At 39.0% G+C, this 22,380-nt stretch overlaps 2 protein-coding genes across 3 annotated transcripts; one reads left to right on the top strand and one right to left on the bottom strand.

Moving 5' to 3' along the window:
* Positions 1-991: 991 nt before the first annotated feature.
* On the bottom strand, positions 992-11,490 carry LOC111332120 (BTB/POZ domain-containing protein 7). Of its 2 annotated transcripts, XM_022937396.2 has the most exons (9): positions 11,352-11,467; positions 9,778-9,812; positions 7,570-8,854; positions 6,345-6,553; positions 5,349-5,424; positions 4,616-4,899; positions 3,557-3,821; positions 3,098-3,228; positions 992-2,985 (listed from the first exon to the last, which is right to left on the bottom strand). In XM_022937396.2, exons 3-9 carry the CDS (start codon positions 8,639-8,641, stop codon positions 2,842-2,844), a joined length of 2,181 nt encoding a protein of 726 aa, XP_022793131.1. In that variant the 5' UTR covers positions 8,642-8,854; positions 9,778-9,812; positions 11,352-11,467; the 3' UTR covers positions 992-2,841. The 2 variants fall into 2 exon arrangements, with proteins under 2 accessions (XP_022793131.1, XP_022793130.1); XM_022937395.2 differs by lacking the exon at positions 9,778-9,812 and having other exon boundaries at positions 11,352-11,490.
* Positions 11,491-11,941: 451 nt separating this feature from the next.
* Positions 11,942-21,894, top strand: LOC111332130 (C-type mannose receptor 2). The gene is made up of 8 exons (XM_022937413.2): positions 11,942-12,300; positions 12,926-13,201; positions 13,389-13,445; positions 14,638-14,782; positions 18,343-18,617; positions 19,155-19,355; positions 20,450-20,671; positions 21,239-21,894. The coding sequence occupies exons 1-8, from the start codon at positions 12,249-12,251 to the stop codon at positions 21,403-21,405; spliced, it is 1,395 nt and encodes a 464-aa protein (XP_022793148.2). The 5' UTR covers positions 11,942-12,248; the 3' UTR covers positions 21,406-21,894.
* Positions 21,895-22,380: the final 486 nt, after the last annotated feature.

The raw sequence follows: 22,380 nt of genomic DNA on the forward strand, positions 1-22,380 counted from the left end.
CGCGTCTTAAAAAAAGACAAAGCCATGTGGATAGCCTTTAAACTGACTGCAAAAGCGAGTATTTCTGCGGTTTATTTCATAATTGGTTTGGTCTCCGTTGCTCTAATTCGACGTCAATCCCCCAACATGGCGAGTAGCTCTAGTTCAAACATCAAATTGAATGCGAAATGCCTCGCTCTAGTTAAGAAAACCGTGACTCCACAAATATGACGCCATGCTGGGGTCGTTGCGCCCCTAAGAAAATAAAATATGTGGACATCGTTGGGGAATCGCAAACCCTGCTCAGGACCATAGCAAAGGGAACAATTATGATTCCGGCTGACAGAAAATGATTGCGACTTTATACTTTCACTAGCTGATGTTAAGTGCAACGGCTTACGCTGAATGAATTAAACATACCAAAATACTGCTTTCGGTTCTCTCTTTAACGTAAGAAGTAAAATGGTCAAAACCATTTTAAGTTATTAGGAATTCATTGTCAATAGCTTATTTTTTTCCCTCTTTACTTAAACTCGGAACACATCACAGATAGATTTTGTTCTTAAAAGATGGTTAGAACGTGCATGCGCATTCACAAATCTCGACCAGATTTATCGGATTGACCTTTCAGAGTGCAGTCCTGCTTATCAGCGGAGTAGGCTGTTCTGTTCGGATTTTGCATTGGGGCGCAGCCGCCTATTTCACCATATGGAAAAAGTTATTGAGACCCCTATAAGTCCCGTACGTGTTGGCATCATGAAATCCAAAGAAGGCATCAGACTCAAAGAAGGACTCCAAGAAGAAAAAGTGACAGTAATCATGATTGACAGTTTTAGTTTCAACCGACATATTTCGAGATATTGAGAAGCATTTCGAAATTTAGAAAGCAACTGAAATAACTGAAATATAGTGCACTCGCCGTCTGCGCTAAAACGATGCATTAGAAACACCAATGAGATGTCCCTTAAGAGAACAAAGCTGGCTAAAATGCCACAAATCAAAAGAAAACAAATTCATCTTCGACATGCATATTTTTTATTGATTTAATGACATTCAATTTTTTATTTAACCTTAAGATATTTGTATGGATTCAGTAAAACACCGCTTTTAACAATATTGAAATGTCTTCTGAAAGTAATCGGTATCAAATATCAAAAATAACGATATAAAACTATAAAAATAAGTGAAGTGTTATTAGCTAAACAAAAAAGCTTTGACTACATTTGTTGATTCAACCCGTGTTTGCTCCCTTCACTTCAATGTCAAACTTTCGATCCAGTTCTGGGCCCAGTTGTTCGAAGACCAATTAGCGCTAACCTGGGGTAAATTTGAATCCAGGTTTCTATATTTCTCTGTTCAAAAGTCACTTTAAGATAATTTTCCCAATTCTTCTTAGAGCATTAACTCATCAAATTGTAAACAAATGAAATTAAAGTGAATTTTATTTTAAAGCTTTCAAATCTGCAATTCAATTTCACGGTAACCCTGGGTTATCTTAACCCGCCTTTGAACAACCCGGCCCTGGGCAACTGCCAACCTCGTTCCCAGGGTCTCTCATCTTCCCGCCCCCTGGAGGGAGCGAGGAGAGTTGGGCAACTGCGTATCTATCTCTTCCTTAAATCAACAACAGTCAATTGCTAACAACTCAGGGCAGGCCCCTCTTGGTGAAGGCTAACCACGGTTGGCTTATGGAAGGAGAAGTGTTGCATTTTGCTCAGATACCAACATTGACCTCAAACTTTTATACGAAACTTAAATAATGACCAATAATGAATTTGTTTTATTCTCAGACACATTGATATCATATCTCACTGGCTTGCTAACGAGAACTCTCAGAATGCCTTGGTTTCATGAGCCAGCTAAATAACTGTCTGACTTGTTAAACGGAAATTGACGTTTCTGTTGAACCGCAGAGTCATCTGACTCCGTAACTCCCAAAATCAGTGCCCAGTCGTTCAAAGGGTGGATAACGCTCTGACAGCGGATACTACGCTAACCTGGGGATAAATGGTAACAACGCGTACTGTCACATACACCGGAGAGACATCAATCCAGTGGATAGCGTTGGTTACCCTTTAAACAACCAGGTCTGATCGTTAAATCTCTTATCTTACTGCTACGCATCTCCTTGTAAATCATTCGCTCCGACGAAGGGCTAACGCTCGAAACGTCAGCTTTTATAATCGTAACGGTGGCCAATTTACCATTTCAACTTTGTTGACATATTGAAATTATTTCCTTATAAATCAGTTACGAGGACTTGGTGTAAGATCAAGATAACAACTTGTACCAGTGATAAGTTTGAGTATTCTCAATACCTGTCTGCTGGAAAATGTATAGATGTTAAAGGGAGAAGTTACATGTTAATCACTTCTGGGAGTTGAAGGTTTCAGTACTGCAAGGTCCACTACTCTCTCTATCTCCCAGGATTCCATAATTTCCCATGGCATCTGTAAAGACTTTTTTTTTTAATCTTAATCCAAATATTTCTTCTTTTTTATCCTTAGAAAAAAAATTTAGTCGTTGTCCATAACTTACATACTTTAAGAATTTCAAAACTTAAAGGTTATCGTTACCTTAACATGTGCGTCCAATGTTTTGCAAGATAATGGTCAATATTGCGCCGCGTACGGTGGTTTTTTCAGTTTTTTCGAATGCAGCTTCATCTACGTTGAACTGTTTAATAGAGGATAAACTTCTGCTATCATAGGCTCTCAAAGTTGAAGAGCTGAGTTTGAAGAATTCCAGAATTCACCAAAATTTGACAAAACAAGGATTAGAGATAACTATTTGAAAATAACACGAAATATTAATTTGGTTGCTAATTAAGAATGATAGAAATTTAGCCACTCATGATCATCGTTAGCTACTCCCAATCGTTCCGTCATCATCTAAAGATTCCAACAAAAGGTCCATATGGAAATATTCCGGGGGAACACCACCAGAGGACGAAGACACACTGGACGCTGGGGAGGAGGGAAGGGCAACATCTGGTACTGGGTATATCTGTGAAGAGAATGACAAGATTTAAGAAAAAAAACAACAGAAATAACTTGTGGATAACCAGAAAATAGTTTATTCTAATTACGCCTTGGTCTGATGTGACTTGTGTGGTTACCTCGGCAGAAGGCCCCGCTCTTCTGTACAAATAATCATCCGGGATACATGATGGTGCCTCCATTGCTACATCCGGGAGAGCAAGCTCTCTCCCTGTTACTGGCGCGCCACTAATGGCAGCTTCTCTTTCATCTAAAATGGAAAAGACGATTGATAAGAAATGGAAGAAAACTGAGAATGTAAAAAACTACAAAACGTTTCCGGAAATTCGCAAGGTACATGTACGTTTGGCTTGGTTTTCTGGGGAAATGCGATCTTAGTCATGTTTACTCCCCGTCTATTCAAAGGGGTTATAGACTTCTAGACATGACCTCTCAGACGGATAAAAACTTTTTATTATCGCGAATTCAGCTTTCAGGACAAAATAACAAAGAATAGCACCAGTATAAGAATAAGAACTTGAACCTAGCTCTGAATAAGAATCGATTACAACAGAACAAAACAGAGCCGGCCAACATACCTGAAGACCATTCGTTCGTTCGCACGCTTCTCATGTATCTTTCCAACTCGTTTCCATCCCTATTAGAGCCCAGACCCATAGATTGACGTCGATCGTCTCGATCCAGTCTTCCCGCTGCCAAAGACGCAAAGAAGGTCGCTGGTGCAGTGTAGGTCCTTTTGTGCGATTCTAACATGTACAGTGTGTCGGGCATGTTGTGCGGAGCCCGTGACACCCGATTTCTAATTAGCTCTTTTTCCGCTTCTTTGTGTTCTTCAAGAATGACCTACAATCAAGAGGATGTCTTAGCATATGTATCCGGCGTACAAAAAGGAAGGAGGGGAAGTTTAATTCGTGGGGAATGAGGTCTTTATGCGACAACCACCAGGAATGAAAATTTCGGCAAGATTTCCGTATGACCCCATACTTCATTATGCATACAATTCTTGGATAAAAGAAAACAAGCAAAACAACAGATTACCTTTGGGACTTCGGCTTTATTTTTGATTGGTATGGGGTTATACGGAAATCTCTCCAAAATTTCCAAAAGTAAAGCACCGGCCTGAACGCCTGTTTAAGCTTTCCAGCCAGGGCTGTCAATAGGTTTGAAAGCAGATGGCAAATGAGAAGGCTTGGACTCCCTATTGTTTTGTTAGTTGACACGCAAGACTGGAAACTATTCATTTAAATGTCCCGGGCGTTTCACAAAGTTCACGAGAACCAACAGTCCATTTTACAGTTGTGTGCTTGGTTGCCAAGCCTTTGAATGGGAGTGAGGCTAGGGGTGAGCTTGTTATGATATAAACCTTGCTGCCTTTCAAATGTAAATCACTTTGTTATCATGCTAAGTAGATACAGGTCTCTATCACAACAAGGTCACCTTCAGCCTCACTCTGAATCAAAGGCTTGGCAACTAAGTACACAACTGTAAAACAGGCCTATTCCTGATCATCCAAGACCAACACTGACTGTAATAAATTTAAGATCACTTACAAATGAAGAAGGGGGAGCGGGATTTCTGAAGAAATTGTGGTGCTGTCTAAAGTAAGAGCCCTTCGCTCTGACGGAGTGCTAACTTACCTTAGCTTCCTCAAAGTAAGGCAAGAAGAGCCTCGGTCTGACAAAGTCCCTCTCTTCTCTCCTTCTCATCCATGGGAGATTGGGATAAAAACTTCCTTCACCAATATCCAGGGGCATGCCCCGGTCAACAAGACCCCTGCGGAACACCCCGTCCAAGAGCTCACTGTGCGGGGGAAGCACATGACCAATTCGCACATGTTCGATAACGCCTGCTAGAACCCTCTTTAGCTGTTTGTTATCGATTTCGCGTCGCTTGGCATTCTTCTTGTTGTCCTGGACTGGATCTTAAAGAACAGAAAAAAAAAAAACACTTCTGAAACTTATCTGAAAGACTCGTATCCAAAATCAGGTTGTGGTTTGTCAGCATAGTAAATAACACTCAAAAAGGGAAATATAACCACTCACTAATTAGAGAAAAAAAGGCAGCTAATTTAAGCGAGCAAATAAAAGAGCTTCTTGTTGCAATGATCAGATCACCCCTGATGAAGGCACTAGACAGGAGGGTCGAAATGTTGCGTCAATGAATTGTAATTTCGGTTACATATTCATTAAATCTTTAAACCAGAGCAGCATCAAACCATGTCTGATTGTCTACCTGGTTGCTGTGTGAATGGGTTAAATTACAATTGAATGATAGACTGACCTTTAATTTATGGATTGATTGTGAATTTGAGAATTAGAAAATTTCATGTGATGACAGTTTCTATTTAAGAAATAATATTCATATCAGTACCTTGTTCATTCATTTGACGAATAACCTGTGCCTCACCCCATTTGATGACAGACAGTAGAACATTGTGTTCACAGGCCTGAAGGGGAGAAAAAAAATTGATCAAAACTGGGCAAAGACTGAACAAACATGAATGCTGCCAATTATTGTATTGAATAGCAAACTTTAATAAAACTGCTATTAAAAGAATTTTTTTTCAATTAAAATTCAACAACAACAAGAAGTTTATTTGTTAAGGCAGGTTACTAAAATAGGCAAGACCATAAGTCCTGATGTGGACCTGCACACTAAAGTAACATTATAATCACAATTGCACAATTTAAAATCTATAAATATAAAAATACATGGATGCAAGGTGTGTAAACATTAAAGCTGTTCCTATAAAACTATCTGAAAATACAAATATGAAAGTTGTTATCACATAAGCTATGATGTATGCTTAAAAATAGAAAAAATCATCATCTTTATTTTTAATCATGGATGACTCTTTGGTATATGATATTTTCATCAAAATGTCCTTAGTTAATCTTTCTTAGATTGTATCTGTGTTCCTCCTTCGAAACTAAGTTATTAAGGTAGTCATTAGAGAGACCATAATATGATTTATAAGTTATGGATAGTACCCTTTCCGTGTAAAAATATGAAATAGGGGACCACCCACTCAGCTTACACATGTCGTCCATATTGATGTCCCTACGCAGATTAGGGATTAACCTTGCAGCTAAGGCAAGACTAACAAAACTTGGCTTTGGACATTACACAATGCTCTTTTATCTTGCCCAATACTTTTATTCTATGCTGCAATGACCAAACATGAGGCCAAAATAACTTTGAACAATGGGACTTTGTCTTATTCCTAATGGCGAAGAAAAAAAATAAAAACGAACTGCATATTTCTTAGTTGGCACATAAAGTGTGCTGCACCAGGAGTATTTTTAACAATAATGACAGCTGGCTTTTAAGATTAGAATTTAGTTATGAAAGACCAAAAACAAGTACCTGCAAGAAATCAGACTTCAATGCCTCTATCAAATACTTCCTTGGCATCAAAGTAAACATCTCAGATTGAGCAATGTTGACAAATTCTTCCCGTAGGAACTGCATGGCTTGCCTGTAGACCCAGTCAGATCCATGAGGGAGAGAACTCCATTCCAGTGTCGGCAGAAGAGTGGATGGAGACAATTCCTCCAAAATTATGTCTTCACAACCTGATGATGCAGACATTGAAGACAAGCTAAGAGAGGTACTTTGAATGTGTTAATGAGCAAGTCAAAGTGAGTGATTCATGGTTATTGTCCTAGAGTCAATCTAAACTGATTTAAGCTATAGATCGTACTTTCTTCCAGTCTACCTGCAAAATGACCCCTTGGGATGTGACACAAACCAGTTTGTAAATCACGAGCCAGAGTCAAGTGATTTACAAACTTTTTTGAGCATAACAAGAGAAGAACATCACGATGCTGTCATATTTATAGTGTGAATATGTACATCTTGCATTTTCAGGCAAATATTTTCAGCAAAAATTTCAGACTAGTTTGATTTGTATTTTCCCTTATTTCTGGTACATTAGCATGGTCTTAAAAGGAATTACCTGAAGGGAAAAACATAAAAAAACTGACATCATTGTTACCTTAAATAATTTAAAACCAACTACATATATTGACATCATAGCAAAGCAAGGCGACAGAGCTGAATAGCATTTACCCATGCGCTAGATTTTGCTGCAGAAACACAATTTTGAGTCGTTCGCATGGTTGATTTCCTATTCTGTGGCTTCGAGGTATCGTTTTCCTTGCCGCTTTTCATTTACAGAACAACCTCCAAAAATTTGGTACACCCCCTAAAAATTTTCAAAAATTAATTTTCTCCTTTAAACCTTTGGAAATAGGAAAGTGCCTTTAACGAAAATAGAGTTCCTCTGTTTTAAAGGTCAGCTCTTATTATTTTCTGCTAATTTTGCTAAATTTTAGACCTAGGACACTTGAGCCTGTGTTGTTGACTGCATACCCACTGACGTAGCATTTCATTATTCAGCTCTGTCAAGCAAGGCAACATAAGCATAATGCACACAAGCGACACAAGAGCAAAACAAAGGTCATCATCAAGTCAGTAGCAAAATCCTGTAAATTTAAAATAACAAAACAAAATAGACATAACCTTGTGCTTTTGTGCCATTATGTCATAATGTATGATTCACACTTTACAATGAATATAAACAAATTACCTTGTATCAGTACTGGTAAATCGATGAAGCTTGCCACCTCAAATACTTCCATGGCAATTTCTGCTGACGTCAAAAGTTTATGAGTTCTGGGTGAACAATATTTCCTGTCCTCAGAGCTCCACTTAACAACAGACGACAGATCTACAGAGTCTGTGTATATACATTGTAAAGCTATACGAGTGTACTGCCTAGTTATGACTGATTCATCTAAAACAAGTCTTGTCATTCCAGAACCTGTCCTCCATTTGTTTGAACTCAAGTCGGATTTGAGTAAGAGTGATCTAAAATAGTGTGATCTTGCACAAAGAATAGCTTTGTGGCATAAAATCTCATACGTGTGATCAGAAATTGCATTGCCATCTGCAGCCATGTATGTATCGGAAGAGTCTTGAGCTGGAAAAACAAATGCAACATCAGCATATTCACCACATTTGAAAAGTAAGTTTAAATCCTGTTCCAAAACATTGGGTGTGCCAAACTCTTCACCCAAATTGATTAGAACATCAATGTATTCTAAGCCTGATTTTTTTGTCATAAAGTCTCCAGTGTACAAGTAACAGAGCAGAGCTGAAAAAATTTCTGTTGTCATTCCCTCTGTTTTAAAGTCCATTGGAATGACAGGATGCTGGTCTGTATACTGTGATAAAAGATCCTTGAAATAAGGACATCTACATGAAAGAATAGCCTTGTGCACATGGAATTGGTTGTTCTCAAATACAAGTGTTGTGTCAGCACAAGTCCCTTCTTCTAGAAGCCTTAGAAGGTCTTTCTTCAAACTTGGTGCAGATTGCCTTACAAGATTGGTTTGAGTCTTTAGCTCTTTTACATTCATCATTGCTTCATATTCTTCAACTAAAGCATTGATCTCTTGTACAGTCCATGTTTGTGTTAAGTCTCTCAGCATTTTTCCATGGTCATGGCTCTTGAAACCACTTTTACTCCTTGAGAGCTTCTTCTTAAGGGTGTTAAATTTTGATTGCTTTTTCCTCTTCTCCTCTAATGTGTATCGAGGTACACGCACAAGGGTTGGGTCAGATAAATTCTGCTCTAATGTGGATGTGCTTACCCCCATTGCAATCACTACATCAAGATCGTGTTATCAAATGTTTCAAAAGTTTCATTTCTTATCAGGTCACAGTAGCAAGATATTAAGCTGTTTTGGAAGCAAATCAAAACACTCGATCAGTCCCTCCATACTTCAAATTGCCAGGAATTTTCTTCTCCTATAATTAGATATGTCTAGAGTATTTCATGGTGTAAGATGACAGCTGACCAATGTACAGGTCTGTAAAAGGAAGATAAATAACAAATAGAATAAATACATGTAAGTGAGTCTCTCATACAAACTGGCCCTCATAAGACTGTAGACTTAAGAACACCTCCATTGTACATGGACCAAGGTGATCTTGTGGACTAGACCACCTCCATTGTACATGGACCAAGGTGATCTTGTGGACTAGACCACCTCCATTGTACATGGACCAAGGTGATCTTGTGGACTAGACCACCTCCATTGTACATGGACCAAGGTGATCTTGTGGACTAGACCACCTCCATTTTACATGGACCAAGGTGATCTTGTGGACTAGACCACCTCCACTGTACATGGACCGAGGTGATCTTGTGTAAAAGTGGGCATAAGTTTTATCTCTTACAGTTCTTTTGATCTGAAATTACCCTACAGTCATGCATACAGTAAATCCCTCACTGTTTTGCTAACTGACTGACTGCTTGACTGAGGTCTCTAGTTTCTAATTATTATTAAACTGTGGTTGCTTACCTGCCTGCTAGTCTGACTAACTTATCTGTTGATTCATGTCCAGGGTTCCTAAGCTCCTCGAAAGTCTTTGAAAGTCCTTGAATTTAATTTTTTGTTTTCAAGGACTTAAAAACCCTTCAATTTAGACTCAGGTCCTTGAAATTTCTGAAAGGTCTTTGAAAATAGGTGTAGAGGAATCAGAGTCCAAGTTTTCCTTTGTTTTCGGTGTTGAACGTGTAAGTTTCTAGCACAAATCGTGAAAAAGAGTTTTCCTTTCAAATCCTGCTTCTGATTACAATGTTTGACACATGATTTATATACATTACAAAGACATGAGTGTGTTTCTATCTGTTACTTTTCACAATAAAGAGCAATGTGTTTTAATTCTATCAACTCCTATTTAATGCAAAAAGTCCTTGAATTTGAGAGCCAAGGTTCTTGAAAATGACCTTAAAAAGTCCTTGAAAGTCCTTGAATGGGGTTCCTGAAAAAGTGCAAAAACCCTGCATGTCAAGCTTAACTGGTAAACTGACTTAATTTCAATCACACATTGCCTGTCTGCCAGACTGGTGGATTGACTTGTTCACAATGATTGACAAACTACCTGCCTGCTTGTCTTACTGACGGACTTATTGACTAATTTGCATACTGCCTGCCTGACTGACAGACAAACTAACAAACTTATTACCTGATTTGCATACTGCCTGCTTACTTGACTAACTAAAGCACTTCCCTATTGACGTATTCATGAACTGCCTAGCTGCTTTACATATTGACTGAATCACATACTGCCTGACTGACTGACTGACTTACTGGTTCAACAAAAACATCCCTTAATGGAGGGTCTTTAACAATTCTGTAGGTGGTGGGCTGTGTTTTTTTTTTTTATAATCAAATTTTCAAAGGTGTGCAAGGGATTCACTACCAAAAAATACAAAAGAAAAGACCTCTTGGGACTACAAAAAAAATTGATTTTCCTGTTTAATCCCTGGATGAAAAATTCAGCTTAAGAAAACGAAGAAAAAGATTTTCAACTGAAGAAAATCTTGATTGTGAAATGAATTCTCCTCTGCCTACTGTTCTGGTGTTTAGGATATCATAATTATCAGATTAACTGGCCATAAAAATGAAGTATGTTATGCCCTAATTTGGTTATATCAACAAAGTTGAAATGGTAAATTGGCCACCGTAACTATTACAAAAGCTGACGTTTCGAGTGTTAGCCCTTCGTCGGAGTGAATAGAGGAATTGTGTGTTGTGTGTTAAAGGCAGAAAATGGGGCTAACGCTGGAAACGTCTGCTTTTGTAATCGTTACGGTGGCCAATTTACCATTTCAACTTTGTTGATATATCCAAATTATTTCGTTACCCCCACCAATGCAGCCCCAAACAGTTTCTTTCGAAACTATCAGTACACTAGCTGCAAGCTTATTTTAACATTCTTGTTCACAAACAACGCAACATCTCTTCCATTAATGATGCATAATTAATTTTGTATATAATTATTTTGTTATTGATTGATTAGAGTTATATAATTGTAGATTGTATTTCGCCACAAGAAGATGCTGTTTTTTGGATCATGAATCACCAGTTCTATCGATGTAGGGAGTAAACATTGGATTTATAATTACTTTCGGTTTATAATACATTGCTGCGTGTATTTACATAAAGATAATTTGCGCGAGATAACGAAATTTTCGATATCTGAAATGTATTTAACATATCTGAAAATTATGACTGAACATCTTTAAATTAAAAGCTTCTAGAACGTTCTAACGAAAATCAGTGATACTTTTAAGACTCCTTGACTGAAAAACTAGGAACAAATTAAATCCGAAAATAAAAACATCGAAGCTCTTTCGCGCCAACGGCGAGAAAAGCGAACAAGGAAACCGAATAAACATAACAAGAAAGAGTATTTTGCGATCCCCAAAGTACGTTGGCTAACGATTCAATCGATCATTTCTATTCAATTAGATCGTGGAATGTGTCATAAACAAAACGTTTTATCGCAAGAACCTACCTCAAACGATATTCCCAGCCTATATATTTCCCGTCTTCTGTAAATGTCCAAAATAATTTCACTTAATTGTTGATGAATTTCATGCAAAACATCCAGCTGAAAACATTGAATACTCGGCATTAGCTTGGTAACCTCGCTTCATTTTGTATCGTTCGTCGATAATTCTTCGGCTCGTCTTCGTCAGCACCGGAGGTGTTGTTCGGTTGCTTTGTGAGGAGTACTGTTTCGACTGTTGCGTTTATTAATTCACTTATTTTTTTTCATTTTCTTGTTTCGAACGGGACATTGTTTTCAGGACAGCAAATGATTATTTTTCGGGGGTTGCCTTACTCGACGTGGAAAAGCTAAGTCAAATAGCAGAACACAGAACCAGAAAATTAACACAGTTAAAAATGGTATTTGGGTCGATTTATTAGCATTAGTGAAATAACTAGAATATATCTCTCGAAACCTCTTCTTATTGGGTGATGAGTTCATTGGATCGATATGATTTGATTAAGCATACGAACATGACAACACTTCTTTTCGTGACCGAAGTGGCCTGTGATTAATAAGTAATTAATTAAGTTATTAATTGAGTAGGAATAGTCCATAATGTAAGAGCAAATATTCCCGTACTGACGTAAAAATAACGCAGTTGTCGTTGACATTCCCAAGTCGCCAACCTCTCCATCGTAAAACTACCTGTGAAAAGCGCTTCGAAACTCTCGCTTTCGAACATTTTCACGGTGTCGGCAACAATATGAACAACTCTCGAACAATACTTTTAGTGTAGGAGCCAAAGGTACGGAGACAGCTAAACTCAACGTGGTTGTGTTCTGTTCAGCAGAGAGGCATTTTCAACTTGAATTCAAATCAGTCGTAAAGAGTTGGAAGTTTGGCAGCCCGGCGTATGACATGAAGTTTTTCCTGTTACTAGCACTGTTTGACCTTGCGACGATTTCTCAAGGTAAGAGCGTGATATTGTTCACATTTAACACTTAAGGCGAAATTTAGAAAGTTAACGGATTACCTTTAATTGTCTACAGAAAAAAAAAATCATGCCATTAGCTTGTGTGGATTGTGTAATTTCTTCGATAAGGTTTTTGTGCATGTACAAAATCAATAGGACACCATGTGATTTTTAAATTAGTTTAAGGAGAAATCGTAGCCTTCATCATATTGTCATTCTGGAAATTATACAGTTATAAGTTTGTCAAATAGATTTTTTATCGACGATAATATTAATCTGAGATCACAGACCAATTTAACCGAATGATATCTGTGGTGTGACACGAGAGCATCGGTGATATTCCGACAAATTCTGAGCGTCTAAAGTCGTCTTTCCGTTCTCTTCACGGCTACTGTTGGCCGGCTTGAAACACTACTTACTATGCTTACATCTTGTCATAAAGTTCTTGAAGCTGGTTTTGGGTCAAATACGACGGAATAGATAAAAGGGACCTTTATTCACAGAATACATGTACATGGTGCTGTTCTGCCACAAATACTACAAACCGTTTGTAGTATTTGTGGCAGAAATGATTAAATGATTTAAGACACAAGGACTTAAACTTTCGTGTCTTTCTTTGCAGCTGAGAAAGTGATATCGATCGAGAAAAAGCTTTTGGAAAGAAGGAGAGGAGAATGCGTTACATTCCAAGGTTTACACTTCTTCAATGTGAACGGCACTGTTACATGGACGCGTGAGACAAAACCCTTGCCTCAAAGCGACCCGCGCTTTGTTATCTCAAATAAAGGCAAAACTCTTGAAATACGTCAACTGCAGGAATCAGATACGGCCCTTTATTCATCTATGATTCACACTGAAGGTGGATTGGAGATAACTCGTCACTGGCTTGTGGTAAGAGGTAAAGAAACATTCAAATCTTACCAAGCCCTTCATAGGTCGCCATTGGACGTCACCTGTCTTTTCAAGAAAATCCTCGAGATCTCTTTCTCATACTTGCGTTGCATACCCGAAGCATTTTAAATAATGCCCTCTATCCTTCACAAGTAGGACCTCAATTACCAATTTCGCATTTCTTATTACTACAGGTTGTCATGTAAATGAAGAAGAAATTGAACTAAACGGCTGTGAAACAGCCTGTAAAGGTAAGGCAAATTGTACTCCTGTGTTTGCTAGAGAAAAATACATATATACACAAGAAACGGAATTTAGAATTTCTTTTTCTAAGTTGTTGCAAAATACATCTGTTTATGGGAGGAGACGCCAGTCACGCCACACCATTGCCGCCGTAGAGCCCTTGCCGTAGAGCCCTCGGCAAGACACTTACGTCCAGAGATGCACCCAGTGATTGACGAAATTTCGTCAAACCGAGTGAATGTTCATAGATTTGACGATTTTGACGAATTTTAGTCAATTTCGTCAAGCTGATTTCGTTAATAACCTTTGCGAAATTTCGTCTGAATCGTCACTTTCGCCAAGTCATGCATTTCTGGACATATTTCAACAAGAGCATTTCTAAGCCCCGCTCGAAAGATTGAGGTTTGGATCAACGCAAACCGGCGAGAGGTCCACGGGTCCGTAGGGGTCTAAGAGTGATCTTAAGTGCCAGTGCCATACCCAGAAAACCTTTCCTCGACTCGCTTCAAGCCTTTTCACAGACGGAGAAACGCAACGTCCTACAGGGCTAATTATGAGGGCCTGCTTGCAAGCTATTGCCACCGGCACTTCCGCTTCCGTTTCTACCTATTTTACCGTTCCTGACCCCTCCTCAAGTCCATCTAATTCCCTACATGCAGGTAATACGTATGTGGAGGCGAAATTCAATTAATGAAGAGTAGTTTAAAGACCTGAACGTTGTGTAAGGAGGAGACTGGGAATGAAGTGAAAGCAACAAGTGGAGATAAAGAGGGAAAAGGGAAAAACGAAAGGGTGAATTCCGTTTGATTTTTCTCAGTTCTCTTCCCTCCTTTCACTTCTTTCATAAAAGAATTTTCTTCGTGAAAATTATAATTGCCATCTTTGATTTTTATAGTAGCAGAAGGCTGGGGAGAGAAAGAAATGTAAGCGACGGTCAAAGGGAGGGAGATAGGAGGGGTAGAGCAAGAGTCTTCCCCCTCCCCCACCCCTTCCTTCTTCCCTCCCCGCCCCCTTCACCGACGTTCACACCGGGCATCCTTTTCGGTTTACTCACGATGCGTTCATTCTCCTCTCGTTATGTTTTCTTGTTTTTGTTTTGTTTTGTTTTGCTTTTCTTGATTTAATTTTGTTTAATTTTTTTGGAATGTAAGTATTTTCGCCTTGTTCCCCATCTAAGACAATTGTCTGGTTTCTTTACAGCCATGTGTCTGAAGGATTGGCATTACTCTAATGGAAAGTGCTATCGTTATTTCTCTACACCGAAGACCTGGCTGGACGCGTACTATCATTGCCAGGGACATTTTGGAGCCAAACTTGCCACCATCGACAACAGCGAGGATAACACGTAAGAAGTGTTGTGATAAAAGTTCACGATTAGCTTTTAGTTCATCTTTGGTTGACCATGTAAGGTTAAAACATGCAGAAATTTGCTTTGAAAATTGTTTCAGTGAAATATCGTTTTGGTCTGTGCGATACGAACCCACGCTTGGTATAGTGACCATAGCCATCTTCCGGTTCTGATAGTTTTTGTCTTGTCAACGGGAAAGTAAGGCCCTGTTTCGCATTACGCGAATTTTTGTTTGTTTTTCCAAAAAAAAAAAAAAAAAAACTGTCAACGCGAAACCATTTTCGGTGCGAACGAGTTTTTTGACCCATCAAAATTTTCGCAAGTGCCACCAAACTTCAAAGAAGCCGTCGACTAGCTTTGGAAGTCTACAATATTTCGTCGGACGAGAAAAGTATTGTTTCTTGACAGATACCCTTCGGAGGGTCATCATATTTAACAAATGGTAAACACCACAGTGTACACTATTGAGTTATGGATGCACGCGGGAGGTTGCTAAGCACGAAAGAAGCGTAAGAGTCGCTCGAGGCGATAGCCGAGAGCGACTCTAGCTTCTTGAGTGCTTAGCAAACCTCCCAAGTGCATCCATAACTCAATAGCGTACGCTGTGGTGTTTACCATTTGTTTTATAACATAACATTGGTACATTGTAGCTAAAGAGTTCCCTTTTATTTAACAAATCTTACGCGACCAGAAAAAACAAGCGCGCGCGGAAAAATAGTCTTTGCATTTGGTCACGTCAGCAGCGTACAGCCATGGGCAAATGGGGGACGCTAAATTGACCAATCAGAACGCGCACTTTACTTTGGTTATGTTATAATTCGTAATTTATACCAAGCGAAGTAGTACCATTACGTAGGTGACCCCATTAGAGATGGATTCACGAGGAGAATGGTTAGACAGGGACAGCGATCCTGCACCAGTTACGCTGGATGTAAATTTCAAACCAAGATTCTGCAGGTCGAGGAAATGTCCATTACGGGTGAAGACGACGGCGGCGTCGACGTCGATTGATTGACATTTGTGGCTACACAAATAATTCGCATGTCTCAAGTGCGAACGCCCGTACAAAAACAAAAAAAATTCGTTATAAAATTTTCAATTGTTTTGAAAACACCAAACCAAATTTTTTGGTGTAGTGCAAGCAGGGCCGAGGGAAGTGAATGGACTGAAAGACGGTTTGGCACAAAAGCAGAGTGTTCGGCTTAATTAAGTTAGTGGTAAGCCTCCTAATCCCTTTTCCAAAATTTCTGTCTTACAGAAAGACGTCTTTATACCTTTTTATAGATCATCTCTTTTCATCATTTTATTCATAATTGCACGCACTGCATACAAATACAACGAAATTAGAAAAAAGTTATTTAAAGAGAATAAATTTCTCTTTTCTTCCTTTTGAATTCATTTGCTTTTGCACGCTTTCTCTGCTTGCTAAACAGCCCTTTTTCAATAGCCGGAATACGATTTTAGATTATTTCTGCTAGGGTGCAACCGCCCCTACTTGTTCGTCAGGAACTTCCACCGGCTACACGATGGCTGCGATGTCCTCCTCTTCATTCCCTGCTCCATGCCTGGAATATCCAGTCCAATCACCACTATCCGCTCCTCAAACTCTTTCCTAAGATAATTCAGTCTGTGATGGATAGTCTTGTAAATGATGCCCACGGTATCGGAACAGGAAGGTAAAACAAGCACACAAGCCTTCTGTTGTGTTTGTGGAGAATGGCCCAAACAGTTTACACCCTGGATGAAACAAATCCTGACGACTCGTCCATCGAGGATTCTTGTTGAATCCACCTCTCGAAACCAGTAGAACACAAAAATACGTGCTTGAGATAACAGCGTTTCTTTGGCAAATGGAACATTGTGAACCATACTTTTGAGGTTCTCTTGTCTCGCTTTTTCAGCGTCTCTAGAACTCCATAAGTGTCTTTTCAGCGTCTCTAGAACTCCATATCAAGTGGTTCTCCACTGGGACAACCACTTGATAACTGGTTCTCCGAGTGCCATGGACCATCTCTAAGAACAACGACAGTGAGCATTTTCAGCGGTACTTTCAGGTAGTGCTGTTCTGTGGTAAAATTGGTGAGGCTGTTCTTACTCTAAAATCTGTGGGTGAAACACTGTTGTGAGGTCAATCAAGAGAATAATAATAATAATTTACATTAAAATCATAGCGCAGACCTCTATGTGGATATATTCAGTCGCGCTTCACAATATCGTAAGGTAAAATTATGTTAAAAGTAACTAACAATATAAGAACTATCAAACCTACTTGTAAGAACCTATGCACTCGAGAGAGAGTGAACGCTACTCAACACCGGTCCCCACTTTCCCCAACAGTTAGACTGTCTGTGCCATGAGACTGTATATGTGAAAACATTCAGATAATTAAATTTTGCTACATTCTACGAGTGAAGTTTTGTTGTACTCTCTCATTAAGCTTATCGTTATTTCATATGTATTTTCAAGTGTAAACGTGCTCTAATTACCTGATCTTTTTACCACGGTCAAACCAGAAAAATTTCACTGCCGCCACTTCTATGGGAAAAAAATCCAAAGTAACGATCATCCAATGGAGGACTGGAAAGGAAAAACATGTATTTGTGTGAAAATATAAAGAAGGTTGTAACTTTTGTGCTCCTTCGTCGAATGGTAAAAATAGAGAAAGCCTGATGTTATTCATTTGTCTGAAGTTTAGGTCAAGTCTTGAAGAAAATTTGTTTCGTTTTAAATTTAAAATTACAATTTTTCTCTTCCTTTCCCCCCTTTGGGATTCTTGTCGTACTCACGCGCGGCACGCGTGATTTCGCAAATTGGCCAATCGCATCAAAAAACTGTAACCCTGATTTTGAAAACTGACGTGGGCGTTCTTGTGTTTTCGAGCACAAATCTAATTTCTTTCTCACTCTTTCCACGCGCAATCGCGCTATTTATTTGTTAGCATACCTGTGCGTGATTGAGAATTGGTAAATGTAAACTATTACTTACAAAGGTTGATTTAGAAGCCAAAATCTCCCACTGAGAAGTTCGATCCTATCTTGCTATATTTGTAAGCTGTAAAATAATTCCGTTTCTTCAAAAGGTAATTTTTCACGTCTCCCCTTGAATACGCAGTATTGGTTGTAAATTATAGAGTGAAAAGGTCATTTGCCTCTCCAGCGTTCGCAGAAATACATTTAGGAGCAGACCTTGGGAAACTAATAAATTATTGCCGTTTACTGTTTGTCGTAAACGTGATGCATAAGCTCTCCGATAACGCGCGTTTTTTTTCTATAGACCGTGACGTTCAGTGTGCGCGTGCTTGAGAGGAGTTCTTTGCATTCGTAGACTATTTTAGATTTCGTTATTTTCTTGCTAACGTTGGATCAACCGGAAAGTTAAATATAAGTTTATCATCGTCGAAAAAAAAGTTTCAAACGAATGGTGCACGATAACCATCGAAGTACACCAAGACACACCAAGGAGAGTGGCAACTCTTTTAGTCGCTATGATAACCGAGGTGAGCTCTGCTGTAATTAAACACCAAGAGCCTTAAATTTTTTTGCTATGTTTATTTACAGATTTGTTGGAGGGCTTCTTCAATCAGGTTCGGGTGCTTGGATTGGATTGAACGACAGAAGCAAAGAATCAAGGTTCTTGTGGAACTACAACAAGTTTGATACGCCGAGATATTTTGCATGGGACGAAACTGACCCCTCCAACACTGAACCGAACAACTTTAACGGACAGTGCAATGTGGAGAGTTGTGTAGAGATGAAAAGCATCAACAAAAAGTGGAACGACGTGGTTTGTAAAGCACACAGGAGTTATGTATGTGAGAGGGCGTCCAAAGAAGGTGAGGAGTGACGTGTCCTATGATCTAATCAAAAGAGCGTGCATGTTGCTGTGCGCCCGTTCATTAATAGATCACAGATAATGCGAAAATGTGGTTAAAAAACAAAACGAAAACAAGCACTTGAACTTGAACTTGAACTTGAACTTGAACTTTGAACTTGAACTTGAACTTGAACTTGAAAGCAGCATGTGAAGCGCAGCTGAGTGTGTCACTACAGAATGTTCTAACCGCATTTTTCCTTCCTTCAGCTTATAATATACTTATCAAATAGATTCCTTGTTGCCATGCGTCCGCTTAGTAATGCATCACAGATGACGTCAACATTTAGTAAGAAAAAAACGTGGCACACGAGGAGCTTCCGCGCTTCCACTGCACTAAATTTTGCAGGGAAGCTCCATGATAAAAATTGGTCATATTTCCCTTGAAGTGTTTCAGTAAAGTCATTGAGAAATTTCCCAGGTCACTAGACTCTACTCCTTCTGATTATGATGCTTGTTTCACGACTCAAACAAACGTTCTCTTCGTTTTTTCCCTAAGATAATTCTGGTTGGAAATGTCCGGGTGGTGGCACATGCTACTGGTATGAGCTCGAGACTGTCACGTGGGACTGGGCACGACAGTCTTGCAGAGATAAAAATGCCATGCTTGTAAAGATAGCCAGCAACTCAAAAAACAGATTGATCGGAGATATGATAAAAACGAACATATGGATTGGGCTCAACGACCGAGTGGAAGCTGGTAAGTATTCAGTACGACATGGGTCCAACAAGGAGGCCAGGCCCCTGGTCGACATGGTCTAACGTGAAATATTGGGACGGTAGTTTCTTTTAAAGGAGGAAAGGCTGAACGCAGCGGTCAAACACTGCGCATGCACGAGAGTTTGAAAACAATAAGAGGGACACACGAAAGTGAGGAAGAAAAGGTTAAATTCCTAACTATTCCGATGCGTAAGACTAATGAATGAAGGACTTTGGAAAAAGATAAATCGTGTTCTAATTTAAATGAGAGATATTCCAGATTTTTTTTGCGCGGAGGCTTTGTTTCGGTGATGAAGGCAAATAACAGAACCTTGCCGATTAGTCCACTTTCCGCTACATACATAGACCTGCTATCGCCACAATTGTCTTGTGTGGCTCTTTTCTTCCCTTTTCAACAAATTTCCCTTACTGTTTACCGGAAACTCCACCATGAACACAACAAAGAACGACTACTACCAGCACGGCGAAGCTTACAGACGACTTCATCACGCCGCTGTGCAAAGTGAAAAAAAAAAATAAAAAATTGGGAGAGTGTAAACTAACGAGTAGGTTAAGTGTGGAACAACAATGTGTGTAAGTCTCAGCCTTGGAAACTTCAAACTTTCCTTATAAACTACGAAAATAGCAAATTATCCATCTGACCGCTGTGTTGAAACAATACTAATGCCTCTGTAAATAGACACGAGTCAGGAGGACTGGGTCTAGAAAAAAAAAAAACGAAGTTTACTGGAGTCCCTCTGAAGAGGAGTAATTTGAAACGACAGCCTCGTCTTGTTTTTCTCTCCTTCCTGTACGAAGCCTCGTCGCACAACTGTAAAAGCTCTTTGATAAAGTAGTAAAGGAAGACTTCGTTTGCTTTTAATTCTATTGACTCTTAGAGCAAAGTTTACCGCAAAAGCTCCATTTCATGTACTCGACCCAGTCCTTTTATCTGGTAAACGTCCAGACCTGTCGCACATCTGCTCTCAGCAAAATGTACCACTTTTAGATGTGAAATGAGCAAGCTCATCTCCTTTTTTCTATGATGGTTACTGCAGAGACTTAGTCTTCAAATTATTTGATTTATTTATGCAGGGATATACGTATGGAACGACATAGGCCAGGGACAATTTAATAACCGATCTTCATATTACAACTGGGACAAGGAGGAACCCAATGACAAGCATTATGACCGTGGTACACCAAGGAGATGTGATGGCGAGGATTGTGTTAAGATCCATATCCAGAATGGTAAAGTGACTTGGTTTGACTTAAACTGCGAGATCGCGCTGCCATTTATTTGCGAAAAGAGCCGAGGTAAGAACATGTCGCTTTTTAATTTTCCACTTATCTCTGGACTGCATTTGTCTGACGTCAAATCTGTTTTTTCGCCCAGTGGTAGACCATTCTCTCCTTATACCATGTTTCCTTATACTACGTGCACTCTTTCCTTGTCGGCGAAGTCCGTCGTGCGAGTCAAATAACAAAACCGTGAAAACAACAACAACAACAACAACAACAAAATCCGCGGAAACAAAAAGGACGTGAGGTGCTGCGTGGAACTTTGGAAGTTAGGTGAACGAAAAGTTCTCCTCCGAGAAGAACGGAACTTCTCGCAGTCTAATCTTTCCCTTTAAATCAAAATATTTAAGGGTGATCAACCAAAACTGAAATTTCTTCGACTTATTACAATGAAACTCCTTTTTTTTGGAAACGTACTCAACGAACACGTTTTTTGGTTCAGGCTATATCAACTGAATTTAGGGGATTTCCACAATACTTAGAATCAGCTCTTTGAAAGACCGTCCTGATTTTCTTTCTTCGTTAACACGCTTAAGGAATTCAAACGTGTAAATTTGATTTGTGCCAATTTCTTGTTTCCAGACCCCTATCTAAGCTTTGCTGCTTGGATAGCCATTTCAATGGGTGCAGGTCTCCTTCTCAGTATATTTGGTGGCCGAGCCTACATGGAACTTATACATCGGAAAGGACGCAAGCAGGTGAAGCAGATGATAGGGGAAGCTACCGATAGCGAGGAAAAGAAAGATTAGAACAGTACGAAATTCTTTATATGGCGGAAATTATTGTTGTGTCAAAGCTTAATCGGTTTCTTCTAGTTACTCTCCTTTACGGCTGTCACGCAATGTGCTTTCTAATCCAGAAAACCAATTGACGGCTGTCAAGAGACTTGTTTCGCTGAAAAAACAAACAAGGATGACGTAAGCTCAGTATAGTTTAGTTTCCCCGGTCACGAGAAGCCCTTTTCGAAATATGTCCCGGTGTTTTGTGTAGTTATTGCGTGCCTGCGTGACCGTTCGTGGTCATTGCGTTACTCCAGCTCTTAAATGGTCACTGGATTACTGAAACTAGTTGGAAAGATTATTCTAGTCGCAGATTGATTGAAAAGTAGACATTCTGGAAAGTGCTTATGAATATGTATAGAAATTTTAACCCATGATTGTGATTCACAGGTAATAAGTTGTAAAGCTTGTCTCATTTCGTATTTATCAAGCTTAGAAATTAATTTTTTTCAGACGCTACTTTTATATATATTTAATAGTGCATTGAAACTCGGTTATCAAAGAATTTCCCAGTTACTTCATTCATTCATCCCCAAAACTATTATAACAAGGTTTTATTTTTTTCACCTTTTCTTTTAAAGATATTTTTTAATTACTTAAAAAATCAAGAGGAGAAAATATGGAGTGCCATTACCGCCAATATTCAGCTACTGTTTTTTTTATAAAATGGTGCTTAAGATATGAAGCCAATTATGTTTTATGCAGCTAATCATTTAATTAAATGGTGCCTTAAAAAATATGGAGCGCTTTTTATGACGCCAATTATGTTTTATGTAGCTAATCATTTAATAAAATGGTGCCTTAAAAAATATGGAGCGCTTTTTATGAAGCCAATTATGTTTTATGCAACTAATCATTTTATGCAGCTAATCATTTTATAAAATGATTAGCTGCATAAAAAAGACTCCATGAAAAGCGTTCCATATGTTTTAATGCACCATTTTA

The sequence above is a fragment of the Stylophora pistillata genome, chromosome 14, assembly GCF_964205215.1.
Source record: "Stylophora pistillata chromosome 14, jaStyPist1.2, whole genome shotgun sequence".
In the NCBI taxonomy this organism is placed as follows: domain Eukaryota; kingdom Metazoa; phylum Cnidaria; class Anthozoa; order Scleractinia; family Pocilloporidae; genus Stylophora; species Stylophora pistillata.

Excerpts from the sequence above, each read along its gene's own strand:
- LOC111332130 (XM_022937413.2), top strand. The coding sequence starts at position 12,249 with ATGAAGTTTTTCCTGTTACTAGCACTGTTTGACCTTGCGACGATTTCT. Across the intron at positions 12,301-12,925 it reads CCTTGCGACGATTTCTCAAG|CTGAGAAAGTGATATCGATC; the intron begins GTAAGAGCGTGA and ends CTTTCTTTGCAG. Across the intron at positions 13,446-14,637 it reads CTGTGAAACAGCCTGTAAAG|CCATGTGTCTGAAGGATTGG; the intron begins GTAAGGCAAATT and ends GTTTCTTTACAG.
- LOC111332120 (XM_022937395.2), bottom strand. The coding sequence starts at position 8,641 with ATGGGGGTAAGCACATCCACATTAGAGCAGAATTTATCTGACCCAACC. Across the intron at positions 4,900-5,348 it reads TCGTCAAATGAATGAACAAG|ATCCAGTCCAGGACAACAAG; the intron begins GTACTGATATGA and ends CTGTTCTTTAAG. Across the intron at positions 3,229-3,556 it reads AACGAACGAATGGTCTTCAG|ATGAAAGAGAAGCTGCCATT; the intron begins GTATGTTGGCCG and ends TTTCCATTTTAG.